Genomic DNA, 23,493 nt, shown 5'->3' with positions numbered 1-23,493 from the left:
GTTACATAAAGTGGTTTCTGACTGCGCAATATTAGATTTATTTATAGCTGTGGTTTCGCTTTACAACTACAACTCTACTTCCCTTTTCATAAGGCAGTTCACATGCCGCAACGAACCAATTATACTGGGATTTTTTTCCCTCACTTCCTGGGGTTCAAACAAACCTATTAAAGTCCTGCTGCTCGGTATGATCTTCCTTAGTGATACCACTGAGGAAAAGCTGAATTTGAAATCAGAGTTTTGCATACCTTTCAAGCTATCAAATAGCAAACAATAAAGCTGAACCTTTTAAATTCTTTAACACATTCTAGTGTGTAGGAACCTTCAAATACTGAGAGTAATTAAATCAAACCAATGTGCTTGTAATTGCAGTTTTATAATATACAAATCTTAATAAAACACTGAAAATGCCAAATGAGAAATCAATGTGTATGAAATAAAGGGAAGTTTCTCTGCTTAATGAAGGTGGAAATAATGCAGTAGCAATGCAAAGAACACTTTTTCTTAGGACATTTATTTGCCATGTACAAGTTCATTTCATGTTTAATAACTTCAAATCAGATATAATTTGTCAGCTATAAGAAGGGCACAACTTTAGGCACCCAATCAGTCTCTGCCCTCTAGTGTTGAGAAAGCAGATAAAGCTCTTTTTAACAGAAGTATCACTACAAAGAAACGTGAGCTCAAGAAAAAAGTTTTTCATTAAATATCTTCACTGCCTATTCAGTAGACAGCAACTAGGAAACTTCACAATGTAATATATTTTCGTGGACTACTGACAACCATTACTGGCACCCTGAACAATCAAAGTAAGGCATGGCATTTTTGAGTAAGACATCAAAGGGCAATTGAATTAAATACTGATATGGTAAATTTTAAGGTTCTAATTATGCCTATCAGAGCCTAGGACTGGAATCCACTAATCCATGTGTGTGTAAAGTACATTTTCATAACATAATATTTTCTTAACCATTTGCATCTGACATTTGTAAGATCTTCACTGCAAACTCAAAAAAAGATGACATTATTAGAAGATTTTCTGTGTTTGTGTTTCCTTTAAGAGGCGATTCAAAAATCTGCTATCTCATCTTAAAAATCCAATTTTTCAAAACAAAGTTCATTTTAAAGCTTATTAAATTCTGAACACTAGCATGCAAAGAGAGAAAAAAAAATTAGCATAGCATTTGGTCTTGGTGTTGACATAAACTGTCATATCTTAGATACTGAAATAGTTGCATTCCTGTTCAGTAAGTTGGTGCATTTGAACTCTTTCTTAAATAAAAGATGAAAACAGATTTTGGTCTATTGCTAGAGGTGACTTAAGAATCACTTAGCATCAAGAACTTCTTCCCATGGAAAGAATGGAAAAATGGCACATAATGGAGGAAGGGAGGAGAAAAAGATGGGGAGCTCACCTTGACAGCAGCTTCTGAACCTCCTTCTTTAAAATCTTCATATTTCATTACTTCAGCCATAATGAATCCCTTCTCAAAATCTGTGTGAATCTTCCCTGCTGCCTGAGGAGCCTTCGTCCCTTTCTGTCAAAGGAAAGACCGGAAGAAAATTAATTGCATTTAAGAAGACCGATTGCAGGGAAGAGGTTTCTCCTTTTTGATATCCTTTCAGGATGTGCTAAAACTTTGTTTTGTAGCAGTTAAAATGTTACGCATCCAAAATTCAATTCTCAATACTGGGACAGACAGGCGCCTTCGTCACAGATAAACCAACGGATATTAAAGGGCAGCTTTGTTTTTCCTGATAGGTATCAACAGCAGTATTGATTTTAGAAGCTATGATTGTGTTTTGTTGTGAGATTCACTTCGATCCCTAGCTCCTGACACAGACAGAAAGTGAGGAAAATAAAGTAACTTAAAAATCTGAATTATGACTTTTACTTACATCCAAATAATTTAAATTAAATGATAACATTCATTGGTGATCCATATTTATAATCAAAAATTATTTATGGAGCTCAAACCCTACATATTTGCTTATTTTTATTTCAGTCTAATATAGAACAAAATGAGTATTCTTACCAAAATGTCAACAGCTGAATCACTAAAAAATAAAAAAATCACAGGCAACTATTATAAGATAATTTAAGTTTATGCAATAGGGGAGAATGCATTATAACTGCGTGCTTTAAATTACAAGGACATACATTCTGTGCACATACAACCATGGAGAGAAATTTGAGAAATAATGGTGACCTAAAGGCTGCTTAATAAAGCATGTTAAAGTGCTAAGGAGTCTGACACTGTAAAGCACAGTTTTTACAATAAAAGATGTATTGGGTTAATATGGCTACTCACTGATGCTTACCTGACTAAATATCTTTGCACATTAAATCACAGATAGTCACAATCAGTCTTAAGACAAACCAGCTTTCAAATTTTCTAATAAAGAGCAAGCATTTCTCCTACTGAAAACAGTGGAGTTCAGAATGTGCTTTTAAAAACTGTGGCAAGAATCAGAACAACTTCTGCCTTTGTATTATTTTGGTAGCTATTTCAGGGACTTCTGCTAGCAGTTACCATATAAAACGAAATGAGATAAAAAGGCTAAAAAAATAAACGTGCTTTTAGGAAAATGAGTTTAACATCCTAAACCATACACAAACATCTGTAGCAGTATTAATACAAATACGAATTTACTAGAAATTATGTTGATTAATGAAAACAAATGAATTCCATTGAATGAAAGTAAATACAGCACTGAGATTCACTGCACAGCACTAAACACACTGATGCAAAAAATAAAAGCTCAGTGACAGATTTGCACCTCCAAAAGTTGACATTTCTGTAATTTTTAAGATAAGAGTTTATAACTACATGCATTTCAAATTGCAATTGCAATTCAAATTGCAAAAATTCAAAATATTTTTCAATGCTAATCTTTCTATTATAACATATTTACATTCAAAGGCAAACCACTACAGCTCAGCTCTTACTGTCCTCTGGGAATAAATTAGTAGATCTCTATGGCTATAATCATTCTGCATCAATATTTAAAATGCATAATATAATTTTAGGCATTACATAAGTTCCCAGATAAACATATAAAACTACCAAAATAAATGAGGTATAAATATTAAAGTCAGTAAAAGACCTGAATTACTGCACACTGATTTTAGGGTTTTGAGCCCAACTGTGTATCCATGAGGAATATAATGATGTTATATTGCTTTTATTGCTGAAAATGTAATCCGAGCAAAGCAAAGGAGGAATGAACCATCCGCAACCCAAACAAACTTAGTGAATACAAAATGAAAAGCAACATCAATTTCACTGCAGACAAACCCAGTCACACAGATTAAGCAAGCACAATACTGGTACGTCTTATCTCTGACCACAGGAGGAGGGTAGACAGATTCTACAGGATGAAGAAATTCAGACTATGTAATAGGCAGAATCAATTGTTACCTGCCTCAATCAATGCAGCTCCACTTTCACTGTTCAGCAGCTCACAAATAATTAAAGTTATCCTGGACAAAAACCTCATCTGTAATGACTAGCTAACCGCCACCATGACAAACTTCAAAGTCAGTGATATCAATCTGAATTCAATAGTGTGGAACTGGATATAGCTGATGAATAAGTATGAATCTTACCCTGATGGTCCATGCACGCACTTCATCTGGGCCTGCAGTGAAAAAGTATTCTAGTTGGAGTGCTGCATATCCAGCCTTAATGATCTTTGCTAAAGCACTGAAAAAAAAATGAATCCAATTCATTCAACATATACACATATAACAGCTAAATCCCCCAAGTAATCAATTTACACGAAAGACATCACGCATTTTGAAGATACCAGGTCTACTTTTAAACACAGCAATAATCACAGTAGCGTTTTTCTTTGAACTCTCTTCAGAAATACTTTTTTACTGCAGAATCATAAAGGCAGTATTTTGATTTGTTTATTTGGCAGGCTACAGAAATATGGGATAAATTTAAATCACCCTATCAGGCAGCACTTTTGGTCTCATGTAATTTTCAGGACTCCAGGTCATGAAAGCATAACTGTTTGACTGAAATTTGATATTGAAACAATTACAGTTCTTCAGAAAAATTATGGCAAAATTTTCTCCACCATCCCTATTCCCCATGGATGACGAAACAGTTTTGGTGATCATTCCTTCTCAAAAATATACATAACTAATACCTATGTTATAATTAAAACACTGTACAGAGATGACAGATGACAGTTAAAAACTTAATTTAAAATAAATCTTTTCACTCTGTCTCATGGTAAAGAAAGGAGAAGATTCTCTCTTTATAATGGTAATTACTCTGTCATTTATTATTCTATCAGCGCAAGCAATTAAATTACTGCAAGGAAATAGTTGATAATAAAGTGTAGGGAAAATGAATGCTAATTAACCTTTGTGTCATGTTCTCTTCCAGATACTTCTGTTTCTCCTCAGCACTCATATCTTGCAACTTGAGTTCCAAGGCCCCACTAAAAGGAATGACCAAAGCACCCGGGTCGTGCTTGTCCACCCACTCTTTAATTTTTATCAACCTGTAGACAACAAAGGGCACAACATTATCTTGTAGTGCATGCATGGCTGTACCACATTCATTATTATCAAGTAGCACATACATATTCATAAGAATTGTACGGATTTATGATGCCATCTTTTTGTGTATTGCTTTCCAAGGTCAAGGCATTAACAGGCAGCAATTGCTTCAGGTGTACTCCATTAACATTTCACTGTTTCTTGGTTTCTGTTTGGCATTTAATCTATCAGAAATAGGCATAATTTGAGACAATAACTAGGTTTTTGGTAGAGGTTAAATACTGGCAACCTAAAATACTAACTGAATAAAACTTTGTAGATCTGCGGATGTACATTTTCCTGAGACTTCCAAGAGTGGTATTTATCAAAAGCGGTAAAACGGAGGCTCTTCAGTTTTAACTGTGACTTTTTTTTTTTTAAAGAAAAAAAACATTTCAGTGGCTACGGCAGCTATGAGCAGACAGTAAAGAACATTACACTCTACAAACTCCCAGACAGCAAGCAGCACCTTGTTTTTTCGAGCTACTGATCTTGGAGTGTGCCATAGCTAATGAATACAGGGCCGTGTTACTACTAGTTTCTCCCACCTTTCTACTATGTCCCCAGGACAAAGCTTCTAGATACTACACTACTATTATTTTAAAACAAATAATCAAATCTCCTATTCCTCTTAATCTTCAATAACTGGAAGTATCAATAATAGCTTGCTGTACATCTAGTATTTTTTTTTAGTTGAATGAAATACAAATTTAGAGTTACAGATTTATGGTGTTAGTTTTTGAATGTTCAATATCCTATTAAAATTAAGAAAATCTTTGCAGCAACAGCTGATGTTTAAACAGTCTCTAAACACAGGCATCATATTCATGACTGCAAGTACTATTTATTTTAAATTTAAGGGAGACGTTCATACATTACTTGTAAGGAGCTGAATATTATTTATAGGGCACTCTTTCTGAACAGGTATGAATGGTAAGAACGACAACTCTGTACGCTCAGCAAGAAAACAAAAGAGGCATGGGAATACTTCCTGTATACTAAGAATCAAAGTACAAAATACAGTACGTTGGGTGCTGGATGTTTCAGACCTGAAGCACCCACCATACAGCACAGGGTTTTATGCTTGCTGAGTTCTTTTTCTTAGTCCTGCTAATCTCCAAGATTTAGACTAAGGTTTTAACTGCTATTATACTAAAGTGCTTTGAAACTGTGGCCTGCAAATCTTTAAATAATCAATGCAAATGTCACTTCAGAAAAAAATGAACTGAACCACAAGTTCATCAACACACATTTGTCAAAGAAAATAGCAGGGGATCAGAGCTATTATGAGATTAAGTGCATGGCCCACTGAGTAGGGTTTTAGATGGGACAAAGAATATAAAAGTTCACTCAACAGTTTTCACACGTTTGTTATATAAGGCTGGTCTTCTGTCATTTACTTATGTAAATACCCCATCAGTGGTTTTCAATCTTCATTATACTAATCTTTTTTTCCTTCAGCTATCCAATGAAAGTATAGTCTGGTATCCAGGACTGATATTGAAACAGTATTGCCTTCAGAAACATCTGAACTGAAAATCACAATTAAGGTGCATTTCTGAATATGACATGTGACATTTAACACCACTTCTAAAACTGACATTTGTAGTTAACTAATTTATTTTGGCTAACAAACTGGATATCGAAGTTCAGAGATTATAAATGCCAAACTTTTACAGAAAACATATCTAGAAATGGAATTGCTATTCGTAAGTGTACTTCCAACATCTGTGCATACATCTTTTTTATATTTTTTTAAAGAAAGTATCTAACACTGGTCTCTAGACTAATTAAATAACGTACCAGTGAAAGACAGAATGAAGCATGCAAACTTGAAAAAGTGAAACAAGCTAACGTCAAAAACTGGATTCAAATTCTGTTTGTAAATATGGTCATCATAACTAATAAACTAAGAACTATTGTGGAACAACAAGATAAGAAATAATTACTTTGGCTAAAACACCAATTCAGAATAATAATAGTCTTAGACTGTCATTTTAACAGCTTTTCTATTGAGTCCTTAGAGGGATTATTTGCATTCCTCAGGTATTCTATTGTACAATTCAGATGAATAAAGACTTACAAATCATTCCTCTACCGCCAGTGTGAGACTTTGATCCAGTGAATACACCATTGTACCTTAACTATAATTGGCAAAAAACCTGACAGTGTAGAGCATCACAAGCTTAATAACAAAGGAGAATATCTCAAAGTGTTGACAGATGATCTTCATAATGCAGGCGCAGAGCTGGTACATTTTAGCAATAAATGAGCACTGAGGTCTAAAGGTCTCTGAAGTGACTGACATCAGACCTGCTACAGCCTCACTAAAAGAATAAGGTACTGCATCCCACTCTGTACAGACAGTCGGGTTCTCTGCCCGAGTCTTTCACTTTTGCGACTTTCAATGTCACAGGAATTACTAAAAAGTACCAAGGAATTCCCCTAATGTTGATCAAAATAGGGAAAACAAACAAAAAAAAGTAAATACTCTAATATAAATACTGATATATTTCTAAATGAAATTTTCCCCAAAGGAAAAATGCTTGACTAATAATAAAGTAATAGTTCAAGTCTGCTTTCCTGTTAGGGGTAACCAAGCGTGCTAAACGGAACAAAATTCTCTTAACAAATGGCAACAATTAACACCAAAGTCTGGTTGATTTGAGCACATAATTTTTCCATGGAAATGTTGTACGTCTGTAAAAGGACAGCATTAGCACACTCATTTGGGCCTTTGTTAAGATAAGCAAATCCTGGAGTATGTCTCCATTATTTCATACTATACTTGGTGATGAATGATGAAGGGCATTGGGTGTTAGGCTGAGAGAAACAACTATTAATACTTAAGATGATCTCAATTAAAAAAACCCAACACACTAAAATGTAACAAAATTAAAAGTGAAAAAATCCCCAGTATTAGAACTGGAAGAACCAATGACCTTGATTAACAGCTGAAACTACTTTAAGAAACAAGAAAGTGCTCAAGATGAAAATCCTTCTTGACAACGTAAACTGGAAACTGTGTGAAAACAGTGTACACATTAAAAGCAATTCAAAATATCCTCCTTCCTAATCAGGTTTCTAAAAATGCCGTTATTAGTAGAATTAAAACTAAAAGCTGATTATAAAATGTAAAGCAGAAAGAAGACAGGTTTATTTTAGTACTGCTCAGTAATAACAGCGAGGGATGTCTCAGAGCACTTCTGGACATCCAACAGCCTTTTCCTATTGAGGTGGCTTGATTCTTCCCCCTGTGGAGAGGGGGGTGCCAACAGCAACTACAGAGGGTTCCTGAGCCGAAATTTGATTCTATTCGTCACAAATGGACAAAATATCCTTACTGGCAAAAAACGTAGACCCAAAGGACAGGAAGACAACTACTCATTCTGTGATGGCAAAAAGAAAATCTTAAGTAAAAACTGAATCAAAAACTCAATTAAAAAGTCAACTATGTAAAAACCTGACACAAGCCCAAACTCAAGACAAGAACAAAACCAGATCTGAACAATTTGTAAGTGAAGGCAGCACTCAAAAATCTGACCAGGGAAAACGGCCAAGAGGAATTAAGATGCTCACTTCCATCTAACACTTACTGTTGGCTTATAAGGAGATAATGAAGAACAACAGCATGTCAGCATATTTGCTACTAACTCCGAAAAAACCAAGATGTTTCCTTGCCATTAGCAGATTCCAAAATTTGACAAAGGTGTCATTTAAGAGCATTACAGTCTTTAACTCTGCATCAGCCTGGCAAGGAAAAAGTAAATGAAAGAAGCCAATGACTTCAAGTGCAGAAAGATCAGGACAACTCCTGATACTAAATCAGGATGCAGAACAGATCTTGGAGAAAGGTTTAAAAATGATGGCACTCACTGAGAAGGCCAACAAGCAAAGCGCACCAGAAAGGGGAGTTGTGCAGAAGGTACTGCCTTCACTTTGAAATGCTGATGTTTCCTGAGGCAGAAGAAACCAAAGCCTGCAGACAATCCAATAAAGAAGTACAAAAGCTGCAAAATGTACATTAACTACAAATCAATATTTGACAGTGTTTTACATGACAGATCCAGCTGGGAACAGAGAGAGTTCAGATGGAAATCACAAGTAGTGATGGAAGAGAGAAGCTGCAGAGAGAACTTAGGCTCCGTGAACAACTGCAAGGCAAGATGATCTTTAAAACTGACCCCTGAGAAGGAAAGGTGATTAGTGAAAGTATGCTTTTGTACAAGCAATACAAAAAAAACCCCAAACCATCTAACTCACGGAAAGGCAACAATTGTTTTTCTGTTCTACACCTGAAATACGAGTAGAAATCAGCAGAAACAGAACAGGATGGCAAAGCAGAAGAAAACACCAGGCAGCACCGCAAGAAGTAACAAATGTAGATGATCAAGCTAAGTGATCAAAACATACAAAATTCTGAAAAAAAAAATCTACAGATAAGAGTGAGAACAAGAAGATCTAGCACTTCCAACAGGCTTTTCCTGTTGGCAGTTTTGAGCAATCCCAGGATTTTTAAAAACTTCCCTAAAACCAAACTTTGTTCCCAACTGTTGAAAAGTTTTTGGTATGTGTAGCCTAAGCCACTTTTATTTCAGTTTAAATGCATTAGTTTAACTGAGCCTATACGGACTGGGAATACACACTGCCTATTTGTTCACACTTAAAACCTGAGGTCTGTCTTTTTATTTTGAGTTTTCCTTGTAAGCCACATATTACTTCTAACTTTGAACCTTCTTCTGGACTATAACTGGTCTAAAAGTTCCTGGAAGCACACAGTACCTAATGCACTCCACGGAGCTTTCAATAATAATGTCTTATAAGCATTAAAAACAACTAGAGGATTAACTTACATATTTTTCAGATGATTCTCCTATTTATAAAACCCAGTATAGCATTTGCTTTTTGTGACAGCACTGCAACATTATCTCACGCTCAGTTTATAGCTTATTGTATGATCCTGCTTGACTAGCTATTCTTAATACTATATTTGCCTAGTGGATTATTTCTGCATAAAATCCTTCTCAGAAGTTGCACCCTAGCTCTTTTTTTCTTAATGATTTCTTCTATTTATTGAGATGCTCCTAAATTCTAATTTTGTTCTATATATACCTGGTCACTCCTAGTTTGGGGTCATCTAAAGATTTAACAAAAATGTTCATCATCCTGCTCATTAATGGAAATATTTAACAGTATTCAACCAGCAGCCGCTTCTGCAGATCTCATAATGAGATATTCTTCCAATCAGAAAGTGAACCACTGATAACTATGGTCTGTGTATTATCTTCCAACCAGTCTTGCACACTCAACTTCCAGTAGTTTCCATCTAGCTAATATTTCCTATCTCATTTATGAGAATGTTGAAAGGCATTGAAACCTTTAAAGGCTTAATAAAAGTCCCAATATGTAGTAAAGTATATTTTTCTACTATATGCAAGACCATTACATTTATCACAAAAAAAAATATTAATCTGACAACTTAGACAAGTAATAAATAGCTAACACGTATTTATGAAGACAACTGGGCTGCTTCTAGGTGATTAAAAACAATTGAATCTTTCCAACATTTTTCTTGAAATTAAAGGAAAATTCATTGACTTAAAAATTTTTTCTTCTTTATGGCTTTCTTTTGTCTTTTGAAGCATCACCCATTATCCACAAATTATCTAAAATGATGATGTTAGGCAACCTTTTTTTTTTTTTTTTTTTTTTTTTAATTTTTTTTGGGCCAGGTCCCAAAACATTCTAAGAGTACCACTAGGTTTAGTTGATTTGATGGGATGGGAGACGAAAATCTAATTTACCTAAGCACCAGCACTATGTGACACAGTTCACAGGTGACGTCCTTCCTTCCCTGCTGTTCTGTTAGCATGCACAGACTCCACAAAGATCAGGTACCACTGTTCTCAGTGTGGCACATATATATAGATGAATATGAATATGTAATCTTATATAAATAAGAAACATTCACAGCCTCAGTAAGCTATCATTCCAGATTTATACAATTGACAAAGAATGGAATGGTGAAAATGATGAAACCAATGTATATAATAATTTTCTATCAAAAACCACGTCTATGGAAGAAGTTAAGAATGGGAAGCAGAAAGCACAGGTACTCTGCTGTAACAGATTAACATGCTGTAACTCTTACTGCTACCTGCCTTTCTTAGGGTACCTCTTTCTTCTTGCGCTACATAAAGAGAAAGGAAGACTAAACAGGAAAACATTAAGGAATAAAGAGGTATTTTCTTCCCCACCATGACAGTTTGCATTTTATGAAGTCAGTAAATCTACAGAAGGTTTGGAACTACCTGTTACTGACCTAGTCAATCCAGTTTTAAATTGTCTGTGACATTTATGAATTGATTTCTTTATTCTCTGGTCCTGGATGGCCAGGAATAACACAGCGATCCTTAGATTTCAAAAAGCCCTCTCCCACCCCCTACCCCTCACCCCTCACCTGCAAGCACTTTCTAGTAACACTTCAGAACAAAAACACTCCCTCCACATGCTGGGCTGCTCCCTGGCCAGTAGCCTCCTCTCAGCCCCTCAGGAACTCAGAACTCCATTTATCCTGCGCATCCTGAATAAGTTCCTCGACAACCTTCCAATGTCCATATCCCCTCCAGTATTTAGTCACTGCATCCAGATGAAATCTTACAAGAGACCAACATGGAGAACCTATCTCACACATTAGATGTCACTCATCTCCCAACACAGATAGACTTGAGCCTTGAAACACACAGTGCAATAGTCCTCAACATTTTTTACCACAGTATTTTCAGGGGTTTGCAACATCTCAGGAATCTTATGACAAAATAAGTATATAAAGCATTTCACTCTACCAGATTTGGATTTCACACTTTTTAACTTCATTGTAAATTCAACTGATACTGTATCAAGAATAATAGAAGTTCCTGATCAACACTGTCATTTGCCATTTATTACAGATGAGTTTATAACTTTCCTCAACATTGTCCTTTGAAACGTAAGTAATCCCAGGCTCTCTGCCTTATGTGTGTCAAAACAAATTTTTGCAGGGCCTTGATCTTTACCACAGCCATCATCTTACATCCCCTATAATTCTGCAAAATCATCTACTAGATGGGGTGACCAGCATTGCACCTACTATTTTAGTTTACGTTGCCTCCCATATTCTAAAGGAACATTTTCATAATCTGGATGCGAGCTTCTCATCCCACTCCTCCATCTAGATGTTATGCTTGCTTTTCTGCTACCAGCTGCACATGGAGCAGGGACCCTTCCCACACCCCCCGCAGGCATTCTCAAGCTGTTCACCAACAAAAATAACCTGGCAAGAAAGCAGTTTTCAGAAGGAGGAAGTATTTTATTTCTTTCTTACCCTGCCTCCCCACCCCTTTTAAGCTGGACCAATTCACTTTTCTATGTATCCTTAAAACCACTTGTGCCACTATAACTGAAGGGTGGTGCAGGAACAGTTAAGACTGGTCAAGCCAGGAGTGCCTTAAGTTAGCCTCCCACCCAAACAAGAGCAATGCCATGAAGCCAAGTTCAATCAAGAATTTTGGTGTTTATCATTGGAGAATACTTCTATATGGCATGACTCCTGAGTAAAGATTATCCCATATGAGATCAGTTAAAAATAGATTCTTCAAGGTAGAAAACAATATTAGTTGACGGGAGGGGAAAAGTCAAAGCAATATTCTGGAAATTCATAAGACTGCACTTATTATGCCCTCAAGACATAATTCTGTTAACAAATTGTCTAGCATAATATGGAAGTAGTATACAGTTCTCAGTTTATCTGGTCTAGAAAGCGAACGGCAGATATTTGTTGTTTAATGATATGTTAAAAATGTGTAAGGACATAACACTTCAATTACAACTTTATACTACTGACAATTTTTGAACATATTTCAAATAAAGGTTTGTCTTAACTGAAATGAAACTTGTTTAGCTGTTTTGGGTTTGCAAGATGTCAGAACTGTGAAAGAAATACTACTGGATAACATGATATTACCTGTAAATCAAGTACAGACAGTTAGTAGTTAATGGACAAAATACTTCCATAACTAGGAGGAATAAAGCATGCAAATAGAAAAATCAAGATGATGACCTACAACCAAGTTTGAATTAAAGAATATCAAGATGGTAGAAAGACAGAGAGAAAGAGGTAAAATAATCCAGAATTACATTTTCTGCTAATGTATACAGAGCTCTTAGTAAGAAAAGACTTTTTCATTACCTCATACAGCAAATTCCATCCAACAAAAGGTCAGTCAAGGTAACCCTATTTTAAACATTTCTAAGAAGCATCATTCATGAAGAATAAAGATCTTAAAAATTGATTTCTACAATATTCATTTCTGATATAATTTTCAAGACTTCAGTAATATCTCTACGCAAATCATGGTCCCCCCATTAAAGTGGTCAAAACCAATTATGACTTAAAACAATAATGAAAATGGTACTACACTGCTGCTTGTAGCACCTGCGGGTATGTGAAAGGCTTACAGTTTCTAGTTCTCCTTGGTCTGCCAATTCTAAAAATTAATTCTGTCTTAACTAACAAAAAACCAAAAAATCAACCCCCCAAAAAAAACAAACCAAAAAAGACATGGCTGTTGCTGTCAGCAGGGATCAAGCACAGTCAAGACCAAAATACTGATGAAACTGCATAACAATGCAGACTGCAACAAATCATGGACATTACATTTCACAGTTACAGGCATAACAGGCTCCACTGGCAGCACATATACTTCGGACAGAAAAGATGCCTTCAGAAAGTCGTATCTTTTTCAGTCTTTCTGCTATCATTTATAAAATGTGGAGTTTTGAAAGGTTATCTTGAAAACTGTAACAAAATAATTTAGCAAATACTGGCTCATAAATTATAGCAGGAGCAAATCTCAGTCACAAGACTTGGGTACAAAATGATGATGACTGAGAGACTACTACAGATCAGTGGAAAGAATTCCTATGCCATAGTCAGGTTTACATTACGGCATGATAGTTTTGACTTTTGTCTCTTGACAGGGCTTCTTATGCCACATTGAAAACTTAAGGGTTCTGTACCAAAAAAAAGTAGGACAATTCATATTAACACTATTTAGCAAAGTCTCACATATGTAATCCCATAAAAAAGTATAAACCATGCATAACAGAATATGTCATTAAAAAAACGTGATGCCTTAACAAGAGAAACTTTACATGAAGTGTGTGACAGGCAAAAACCATTTTAAATTTCTGTTCTTTGATTCTTCCATGTACTGTGTGCACACAAGCAAACACAAGGCCATACTTACCCCCCAAAAATATGATCTACATAAAACTCCTGTGTAATGAAGTAAAACACATCCTAACAACACTTGAAATAAGACACTATAAAAAGTAATAGGGAATATACTCCACTAGTACTAATTAAAAATCCTGCAATGAGTAACAGAAATGCAGACTACAACATGTGTTAGTTTAGGCTTTTGCTAATGTCATACTACTGAATGAAACCTAAACAAACTGGGTCAGAATATTCCACCCCCCCCCCGTTCTCTTAATGAAATATCCTCTCCGACTCACACATGACAGAGGGAGATGCTTTCCTCGCTCCTCCAGAATTAGCCTGTGTGATCTTAATCGCAGAGCCTCTCTAGACCACAGAATTCACATGAATGCTCTCTTCCTCCCTACATCAGTTGTTAAAAACTACGTTAAGTATTAAAATTGCAAGAGTCAAATATTACTACAAGGGCACTAGATTTAAAATAATAAACCCTGTTTATTCTCCCCACTCCCTTGGACCATTACCAAGTGCGAAGTGTTATGTGATCACATGACACTACAAGCAACATTTTAAGAAACAATTTCAATGAGACTAGCAATAAGAATCGTAGAAGCTGGTGACACTGCACTATGTTGGTGGGGGGGATGGCTGTTGATGAAGAAAAGATCAAACTTGTTATTAGGCTGGAATATGCTACTCAATAAATCAGAAATTAACTTTGATGTTCATCCAGAGAAAGAACATCATCTAAGCTCTCAGTATAACAATGAAAGAGTTATTTAGCTGAATGGTTAATATTCAGACTATAGCATCTCAAAGAACGCAAGGCTTAATTTCAGATACCTGATATAGATACCTAATCTCACTCTGCTCCCTATATAGTTAATAAAGGAAGAGGCTTTTCTGAAGGCAATTCAGAGCACTTAAATTAGGGCTTCTGTTCTCACTTTTTTCTTAAAGCACCGTACATAGGCTGCTTTAGAAACTAACCCTGACCTTAAGTGCCTAAGATGCTTACGTAAAATTATGTGGTGTGCCTCAGTCTTACCTCCTGCTGATACATTTCCCCAAAATAGTGTCTAATAAATACAACAGCATACACTGTACTGTCATATGAATGTGTTCATGTCCAAGTAAAGCACTAAATGAGTCACAGATCTTCACAGTGTGCAGAGATGCCTTGTATGAAACACACTTCACTAATTTGAAAAGCTGTCACAAAAACGTTCAATTCTACAGACACAGTCTGTTTACCTGTCTAAACTATGGTGAAATGAAAAAAATTAATATCTGAATCACCTACTAAAGCATATTTCTCCTAGGGGAACACTAACTTTGATTTATATTTTTTTTTCAGAAGCAGGTATAAGTATCTGGATCAGTGTCTGAAATTACGCTCCATTTATCTGATGGACTGTGAAGGATCTGTTAGACGTGAAGATTTTGATGGCTGAAAATGGAATGACAGAAGTAAATTTCTGTCAGAAATAAATACTCGCATTCTGTGGGTGGGTGTGTACAAAACAGTTTTATTTGCAAACACAAAACTAAAATTTGATTTATTATAAAACTACTAGTTTACCTATCTTCATCTTCTTATGGATTATGGAATTAGGATGCACTCAATGCACCCAGCAATTTTAACAACAAAAAATTATTTGACTGAAAAGAAGTTCCACCTTGAAGTTACAGTGCTCTGTGCTTCATTTTACCCTTACAAACACTAGCACTAACAGCAATAGGATAAAAAAGCCAAACCTGAAATGCAAGCTACTGTAATTTCTATGACTTGGCCCAGAAACCATTTTTCAATAAAGTCGGAACATAAGCCCCAAAATATACTAATTCTTGTTCAGCCTCTTCTGAGTAAAGAAGAGGCTCCATGTGTGGTGGCATACCTGATAGTTGTCAACATAAATGAAAATGTTCATGAATAAAAAACAGGCTGTATAAAGAGCTAATTATAATATTACTATCAATTGCTAGCTTGCGCTTGCAAATCTTTCATATCATATAAATGCATTGTTTTTGACATTTCTCTGTAGCTAAACATCACATCATTTCACTTTTTTGAAGTAGTTCAAATATGCACAGGATATACTGTAAGGAATGTGGTCTGATCTACAGTTACGCTGAAAAAGGAAAAGCCTATGTCATAAACATGCATTGTCATTAAAAATTAATTTGAAACATTAATCAGCTCCCAAGTACAAAAAAACCCAAAACTAGACCTCTAACAGCCTCTATAAAATTATTTCTACTTTCTCTATATTCATCTGCACCATCCAAAGCCACAGTTGAACACGCTTCACCCAATCAAGCAAACGAAGACTAAAACAATACATATACCCAAAGCAAAGTGAAGTTGTGAATTACTCAACTTGCACCCAGATGCTTTCTCATCATTAGAAACACTGTTTATTTGCTTAACGCAATCACGCTCCTTTAGCACATGAGTTGTAAGAGACGTTTCAGTAACAAATTAAAAGCACCATTCCTATTTTAATGCTCAAAGGGATTCTTCACCTGTTTTAGACATGCCATAGAATTTAAGTTTGGAAAAGGCTGGCTCAACAGGCAAGAGCTCTAGTAAGTAATATATGGTTAAAAGCAGGCCTAACCAAAGGAAAAATACAAAAAAAATCATGTTATTCTGGGACATGACAGTCTATCCATGATTCCACCGAAAAGTCTCTTAATCAACACTTACAATGCTACTTTAGACTTAAGTTCGGTTGAGCAATGGCACCGTCAAAGAAATGATCACAGAAAATATCCTTGATAAACACAAACAATTTTGTTTAAAGGAAAACAATAAAGCATGCCCTGATAAATTTATTCTTTCATTGATACGACATAGGATTTTCTATGCAGGAGAAATACATCTATAAAGTGTTTGATAGTGTGCCATGAAGACTGCTTGTTCAGCTGGAGAAGAGGGGGAAGTGGATTCATACAGACCATGTACTAAGTAATGCACTAGATCTGTTAACATGAGAATAAATTGATTTTTAAGGATATTGTTAATCAATTTTCATAAGAATCAAACTTAGGACTGATCTTGTTTAAATACATTAATGACCTTGACATAAACATTGGTTGAACATAAAGTTTACATTCGATACAAGAGCAGGAGATGTTTTCCTCAAGGAAAGTCATCATCATCATCAATTGGATATGACATAGAAGGGGGGATGACGATTAGTCTTCTTGAAAGCAACCCTAAGCCACCAAGAAAATGCAACAGGGAAAAGGCAAATGTAGCCCACAGATGCTACTGGAAACGCTTTGCTTGTTTTAACAGGATGCACTACGTCTGCATATGTGGTGTTCATGAAAGCATGTGCAGTACTATGTGCAGCTCCGGTCAGCTAAATTCAGAACAGGTCTAAGATTACCAGAGGAATGGGAGCCTCATGTAAATGACCGAGACAGAGAGAAAATTGATAATGTCTGCTTTAAATAAGTACTAGAGGTAAACACCAATTAGATAAGATACTATATAATCTACAGGACAAAGCTGCAAGAAGCACCTGTGAAATAAATCAGACATGGAAAAATGTAGGCTGGGAAGTAGCAGAACATTTTCAACCCAAGGCAGCAGTGAGGTTCTGTGAACAGGCTCCCAATACCAAGCACAAAACAATCAGCTATGTTAAAAAAAAAAACACAACAAAATTAGTTTATGAAAGTCATTATACTATGTAGCTACCAATAACTGGTTCTGTACTGAACGCAGAGGAGGGATTACAGTAATTTAGGGATTACCATATAGTTAACAAGGAAGCACTACATTTTGTGAATTCAGAAGTACATAAAGGCTATGCAGAAATGCAAAAGCAGGGCAAAAAGGTCTCAGTCTCATACAAATCAAGTCCCCACACATTTTGTAAAAACCCATGCCTCCACTGGGGAAAAGGCACAAAGTACTCAACCACCACATATTTGATTTGGCTGGAGCTAGCCAGCTGACCAGCAGAGGTAGGCTGGCAGGCTGATCACCATGCAAAAATTCCTCTTGTGCCACATAATATGATGCTGCCTGCTGTTCAGTGTACCATGTCACTGCTTTTTAAAGAATAAGCATAAATTAGGAATTGCTGTTGAAAGGAAACAAGAATCAAACTCTTGGAAAACTGACTTCATGAGTTCTGTTCTTCCAAAATGAAACGTAATAAAGTCAAAAGCAGCCCATAAATACCACACATGGTTAACAGCACCGTTCATGAAGACAGCACAGGCAAGGCAGAAGAGGTGGCTGCAGTACTTGCATCACAGCTTGGCAGCAAGTAATTTCAAAATTTGGGAAAGGTACACATTTTTAAAATAGCACTAATAAGAACCCTGGGCTTCATTATCCTAATGAAGATGTCAAATGAAGAAAATCAAGAACATGGTTATTCAAAAACATGTGAAGATTTTAATGGGATTTTCTTACTTGGCAACACAAACAGAAATCAAAGAGAGAAGTAAGATCCAGTCCTCCATCACCAAATCTCCAGGCATGTAAAATGCCTTTAAGATAAAGCCATCCCTTGACATCTTCCAGTTTGATATCAGTATCAAGTTTTGCTTCAGAGGATGGGAATCCCATCATCAGAAGTCTCCTGTCCTACCCAACCCAACCGCATCCTCAAGAGCAAGCTTGTCCTTTGCATGGAGCAAGACAAGCCTGACTGTAAAGGAAAGGGAGCCGTTTGGTGCAGCCATGAGCAGACCACCTTTCGGGGCAGGACACGGATTCTGAAATGCATTGGTAAGCTTCATTCCAACATTTTATGACTTCAAAGTGTTTCCCATTACAACATTAAGACACTTAACATAGCTGTACATGATTTCAATTTCTAAAAAGGCAACCAATAAACATTTTAAATTCTAAACTGAATGTACCTGTTACAAACCCATTACACAAACCAATCTTCGAGCTAATGGAGCTACAGTGAGTATTTGCCCCTCAACAGACTAGAAGCTAGGAAGCAGTAAGGCGTTCTGCTGTGAGAGCTCACAGACACTTGCCAAGAGCAGAGAAACAAAACCACACAGTACCTCTGAATCTCATGCTGTGCTTTGTAAGGAGAAAAATCTAGCGAGTGCAGTCTCTACTGATCCTTCCTCCTAAAATATGGCCACTTTCCCCATCCCATCGGACAGTTCTTTGCATGCTGTTGCTCAGTCTGGTTTCTTTTCCCAGCGTCATCCTCCAGTCTTCAAAGCTTTCCATCCTGGTCCAAACAGCTCTTCAGTAAGAAGCTTCCAAATGCGACTCCCTCTTACCTTAAGAGAATTTATCACCTCTTCATTCAATCTGCACCACCCTTTCACCCTGGCTTTTGGTCACTCCCACACTCCTACTTCCTTTTATCTTATTTGTGGGTTTAACAGTTCTGGTCCTGGCCAGGGACCCACCTCCTACTTAGTCTTTGTTTTTCAACATACAGAGGTACATTTGGATCAGAGGCACTTCCAAACTCCTGTTAGGTCTGCTCAATTCTTCAGTTTAGTAAAACAGCTATTTCAAAGAAAGATCCTTAGCCGCTGTGTATCTCTCAGTATTTAGCATTAGGTATTTACCACTGTAATTTCTTACATTCTGTTTAAAAAATAAATCATACAAATACTGAAATTTTAAAATTTTTTCTGCATAAATCCAATGCCTTTTTAATGATTTTTCTCACCAGAGGACAAAGTAATGACATAATAGGCTGAAATAAACTAGACTCAGGAACAAAATACTAATTTAAAAAAGAAAGAAACAAACCAACCCTAATCCACTTTATAGTTACTTGAGTGCCAGATACGCAAAACCAATTCAATAAAGGTATCGTACATTACCAGATACATACAGTAATATTTTTTTTAAAGAAATATTCAATAAAAGTTCTTCGGTAGAGTCTAGAAAAGCACAGAACATACAGTTGTACTTCTAGTGCCTCCGCTTATCAGATGAAATCTCTTTACCCAGCCAAAGGACAAAAAATGGGAACTTAAACAGAGCAGACTGAAACATGGCAAAGCTAACAAACATTGCGTCTTTCCTAGAAAGAGAACTTTCTCTTAGAAAAAGAGTTACTGTGTGTATGCTGTACTTTTGGTACTTATCTGTGGAGCACGTGGCAAGAAATGCCAAGAGCGCAGGGGGCTTAATATTACTTAATATTCTAGTCGTAGCTGCACATGTCCTCAATTTTGCTATTTACCACAAACAAACCACAACTATACATCACATATCAATCAGAAAAAGGATACCTTTTTTTAATGTTTTAATGAAAATAATCCAAAGTATGGAACTTGACAGTGATGAGATGCCTAAAACAGAAGTATTTCTCCAGCTCTGCAGCAGTTATAAAATACTATGTAATAGTCCTTTACAGAGAAAGCATTTACTGAATTTCTGCACAACTTATATGCTGCAATTTTCAGAAAAGCACCACACTACAAACGCATTCCATTCATTCAGAAGCAACCCAGACTCAGTACTATAGAAGCTGAAGGTACTGCTCAATGCAATGATTCATAGTTTCCCTAATAGAAAGATTCAGCAGTTTTCAGTCGAGACCTTTATTCCCTCTCTGAATAAATGATGCCTGAAATTTTTATTCTTGTTCTAATGGAATTTCAATGGCCTTCACTGCAAATCTACTGGAAATTTTCGCATATTAAGTGGAAAAAATTAAATGATGTTAACCACATTTTAATGTGATTAAGGCTGACAGGGTCATTATTTCTGCTAATCACTCAGTTTAAAAAGCTCAAACAAAACTTTGTAACAGCCAGCGTTTTTTCTGTTTTCCATACATCTACTGTAGTTGAGAATTAAAGCCACTACAGACTAGGAAGCACAGTATATATCATAAAAAGGGTATCTCAAGTGTTTTCGGCAATTTGTACATGGATTTAACTATAATTAATCTCAAGATTAAAAAAAGTGGGGGAAATCAATCTTAAATACATACCCCTTTACTTCTTTTGTCTTCCTCAATCAAAAGACAAAATAGAACAAGAGGACATGTATCTCTTTCTTTGTAGCTCCTCTTTGCTAGAGAAAAAGAGAAAATATTTCTGCATGTCTGTACCATGAACCAAAAGGTATGTGTAATCACTGAAAATAATTTCTTAGGAAGGACACGTTGGGCTCTGCAATACGGAGTTCTGCTTGTTACCATTTAGGTTGGCATAAGCTGGAAAACAGGCACAAAAAAGTGAAACAGAGGCAAGTAGCAATGATGAAGAGCAAACAGTACATCATCTTCAGTGCCTTGTGGTTTCCTCTCATGGAAGATCAATGATAAAACAGAAAATTACGGAGACTGCTGCTATGGTCACTGGCTCAGCTTGAGAGCACAGCCTTACAGCCAGCTCTGCCCGCTCTTGCTCAAAAGGTTTGCCACCACCAGCAGCACCGAAACCCAACGGAGCAACTCCCCAAGATCAGTAACAGAACACAGAAGCCTTGATGATCGAAGAGGGTGGAAGGACTGAAATTTTAAAAATAGACCTAAGTTTGTCTCATTTGCCCTACCAGAGGAAGGAAGATGTTGTTTCTGGGATTTATTTTTTTGTTTCTTTCTGGGTGGGAGGAGACTGCTCAGTTTTTATTTGGCTTCGATTTTAGGCTTTTTGCAGGATTAGCATTTTCTGTAAAGACCACTACTTAATGCTTATTGCCTGCTTAATAATTAATAACACTCTCTGTGGATCCTAATTTTTGGAGGAGCTGTACCTCTCACACAATGTTACCTCCCCCTCCTCACAAACCCAAATCTTATAGATGATTAAAAACAAGAAGGGGGGAGGGGAAGTATTTCAGCATCCAAATTCATTTTTCTATGCAAGTAACTGTGTTTATACTTAAGTTACTTTAGAAGAGAATGAAAGTGCAGACAGACTGATTCACATTGATCATTCCCATCTGGTTTAACAGATACATTTCAACCTTACCGAATCACTAAAAATAAAAACTGTATTATAGCAGCCTCTTGAATTACAAAAAACATTTTAAAAAATAGTAAACTAGATCATGAACTTCTTAACCTTACGGTACACGAAATTTATCCAAAAAATATTTTACTTCCTTCCCATTTCTTGGCAAAGTATCCGACCACATACACAGAGATTTTTATATCTGCTTCATGATTACAACAAAAAATGCTGAGAAAAAGATGGTAATTAATCATACACAAGTCTTTTCATATAAGACTTAACTTCGACCTTCATATCTAGTATGTACTGCTAACTCTGTACTTCTACGGCCAGCAGCCTTTTTCCTAAAGAACATTTACTTCCCGCCTGAATACTTTCCTTAACAAGAAAAAAAAAGTTCAATGATATTACATCATTTACTATCAAGGAACAAAGTATGTTAACATCAATATCATATTACAGCTGCAGTTTGTGATGTTCTCAAAAAGAAACATTATTGGTATTGTTGGACTTTCTAGTTTTAGTGTGAAGCCATGCACTAGTGCATCAACTAACAACCTCACTGAATTCTTGTGCTCATCTAAGAAGGGACCCTGCTGAATGTCCTAATGCATCTTATTGTGAATCTTCAGCAAATAAAACTTCATGTATGAGCTCATGATGTGCTTTGCTGCTGGAAAGTCACAGGCTCTGTGGGAAGCTTTTTATCTTCCCAGCAGTCAGTTCTCTGAGAACATCAGTGCAGCTACTGTAGTTACCTGTAGATTACTTGTATTTTCTCACATCTGTGTCCAGCAATCTAAACCATGATGATAAAGGGTCATTAGGTTTTGAGTGAGGAAGGGGATGGACTAGACAATTTGCTCTGATAAGCTCCTTGTTGTGAGCGCTGGTTTAGAATGTGAAATGCGAGGTTATGCACATTCTCAACCAAAAAACCAGTGCTCTCAGAGCACCAATTAAAAATCATACTCAGCCCATCTTAAACTACATGAACACGTCTTACCTGAAATTTTTACAATTAATAATATTGCAATAAAATAATTCTGTCATGGTAAGAAGGACATCAACTGTCTATTAGCTACAAAAGAATTCAGCTACAATTACTAAGATAACTGCTGTTTGGAGCACAGCAAAGCAATTTCCCACAGTGGGACTTACAGTTCAATTTACCAGTTGGGCAAATATTTTGTGCTCTGCAGTGGTCTACAGAGTTAACAGTTACCTGTAACATTTGAGCAGTGTTACACTTGGGAGAAAACTTTCTTCAACCTAAACAGGTGTTTCAGCTTTATGTATTCCCATGAATACACATTTTTTCCAACCCTGTTTGAAGAACTATTTTAGGGCTTTCCAATTAACATTAAATGCAAATTTATGAAAGAGCCAATGGCTCTATTTTCCCATTCCAAGCCATTCACAATGAGGTCTCATAAGTTATAGCCTACTTGGAAGAAGGATGAGAATAAGCACAATGTCACCTATAAAATCGTGTTAGTCCTTAAGTAACTTGATGAGGTGGTAACAGGCTATTTTTCCTTACAGGGTATTCTTAATCCAGTAAAATAATAAAAAAAGATCACATGAGTTAGACAATACTGACACAAATGGAGAGACATGTACCCACAATTGGAAGAAGGCTGCATTTTCATATGTAGCAAAACCAGATTATATCATGAATACAGTACAAACCAAGAATGTTCCACTGGCAAGGTCAGTGATAGAGCTGTAAAAATCCTTTAAAATATTTATA

General features: G+C 36.2%; 1 protein-coding gene across 2 annotated transcripts in view; it reads right to left on the bottom strand.

Annotated features, from left to right (window-relative positions):
- OLA1 (Obg like ATPase 1) overlaps positions 1–23,493 on the bottom strand; it is a 103,643-nt gene that overhangs the window by 3,127 nt on the left and 77,023 nt on the right. For both annotated transcript variants that reach the window (XM_055718314.1, XM_055718315.1), the window contains 3 exons: positions 4,381–4,521; positions 3,611–3,707; positions 1,416–1,538 (listed from right to left, as the gene is read on the bottom strand). In XM_055718314.1, coding sequence (XP_055574289.1) covers positions 1,416–1,538; positions 3,611–3,707; positions 4,381–4,521 — 361 coding nt within the window. The remainder of the gene's footprint in view (positions 1–1,415; positions 1,539–3,610; positions 3,708–4,380; positions 4,522–23,493) is intronic.

The sequence above is a fragment of the Falco cherrug genome, chromosome 8 (genome assembly GCF_023634085.1).
Source record: "Falco cherrug isolate bFalChe1 chromosome 8, bFalChe1.pri, whole genome shotgun sequence".
Lineage (NCBI taxonomy): Eukaryota > Metazoa > Chordata > Aves > Falconiformes > Falconidae > Falco > Falco cherrug.
This window is presented reverse-complemented; position numbering and strand designations above follow the sequence as displayed.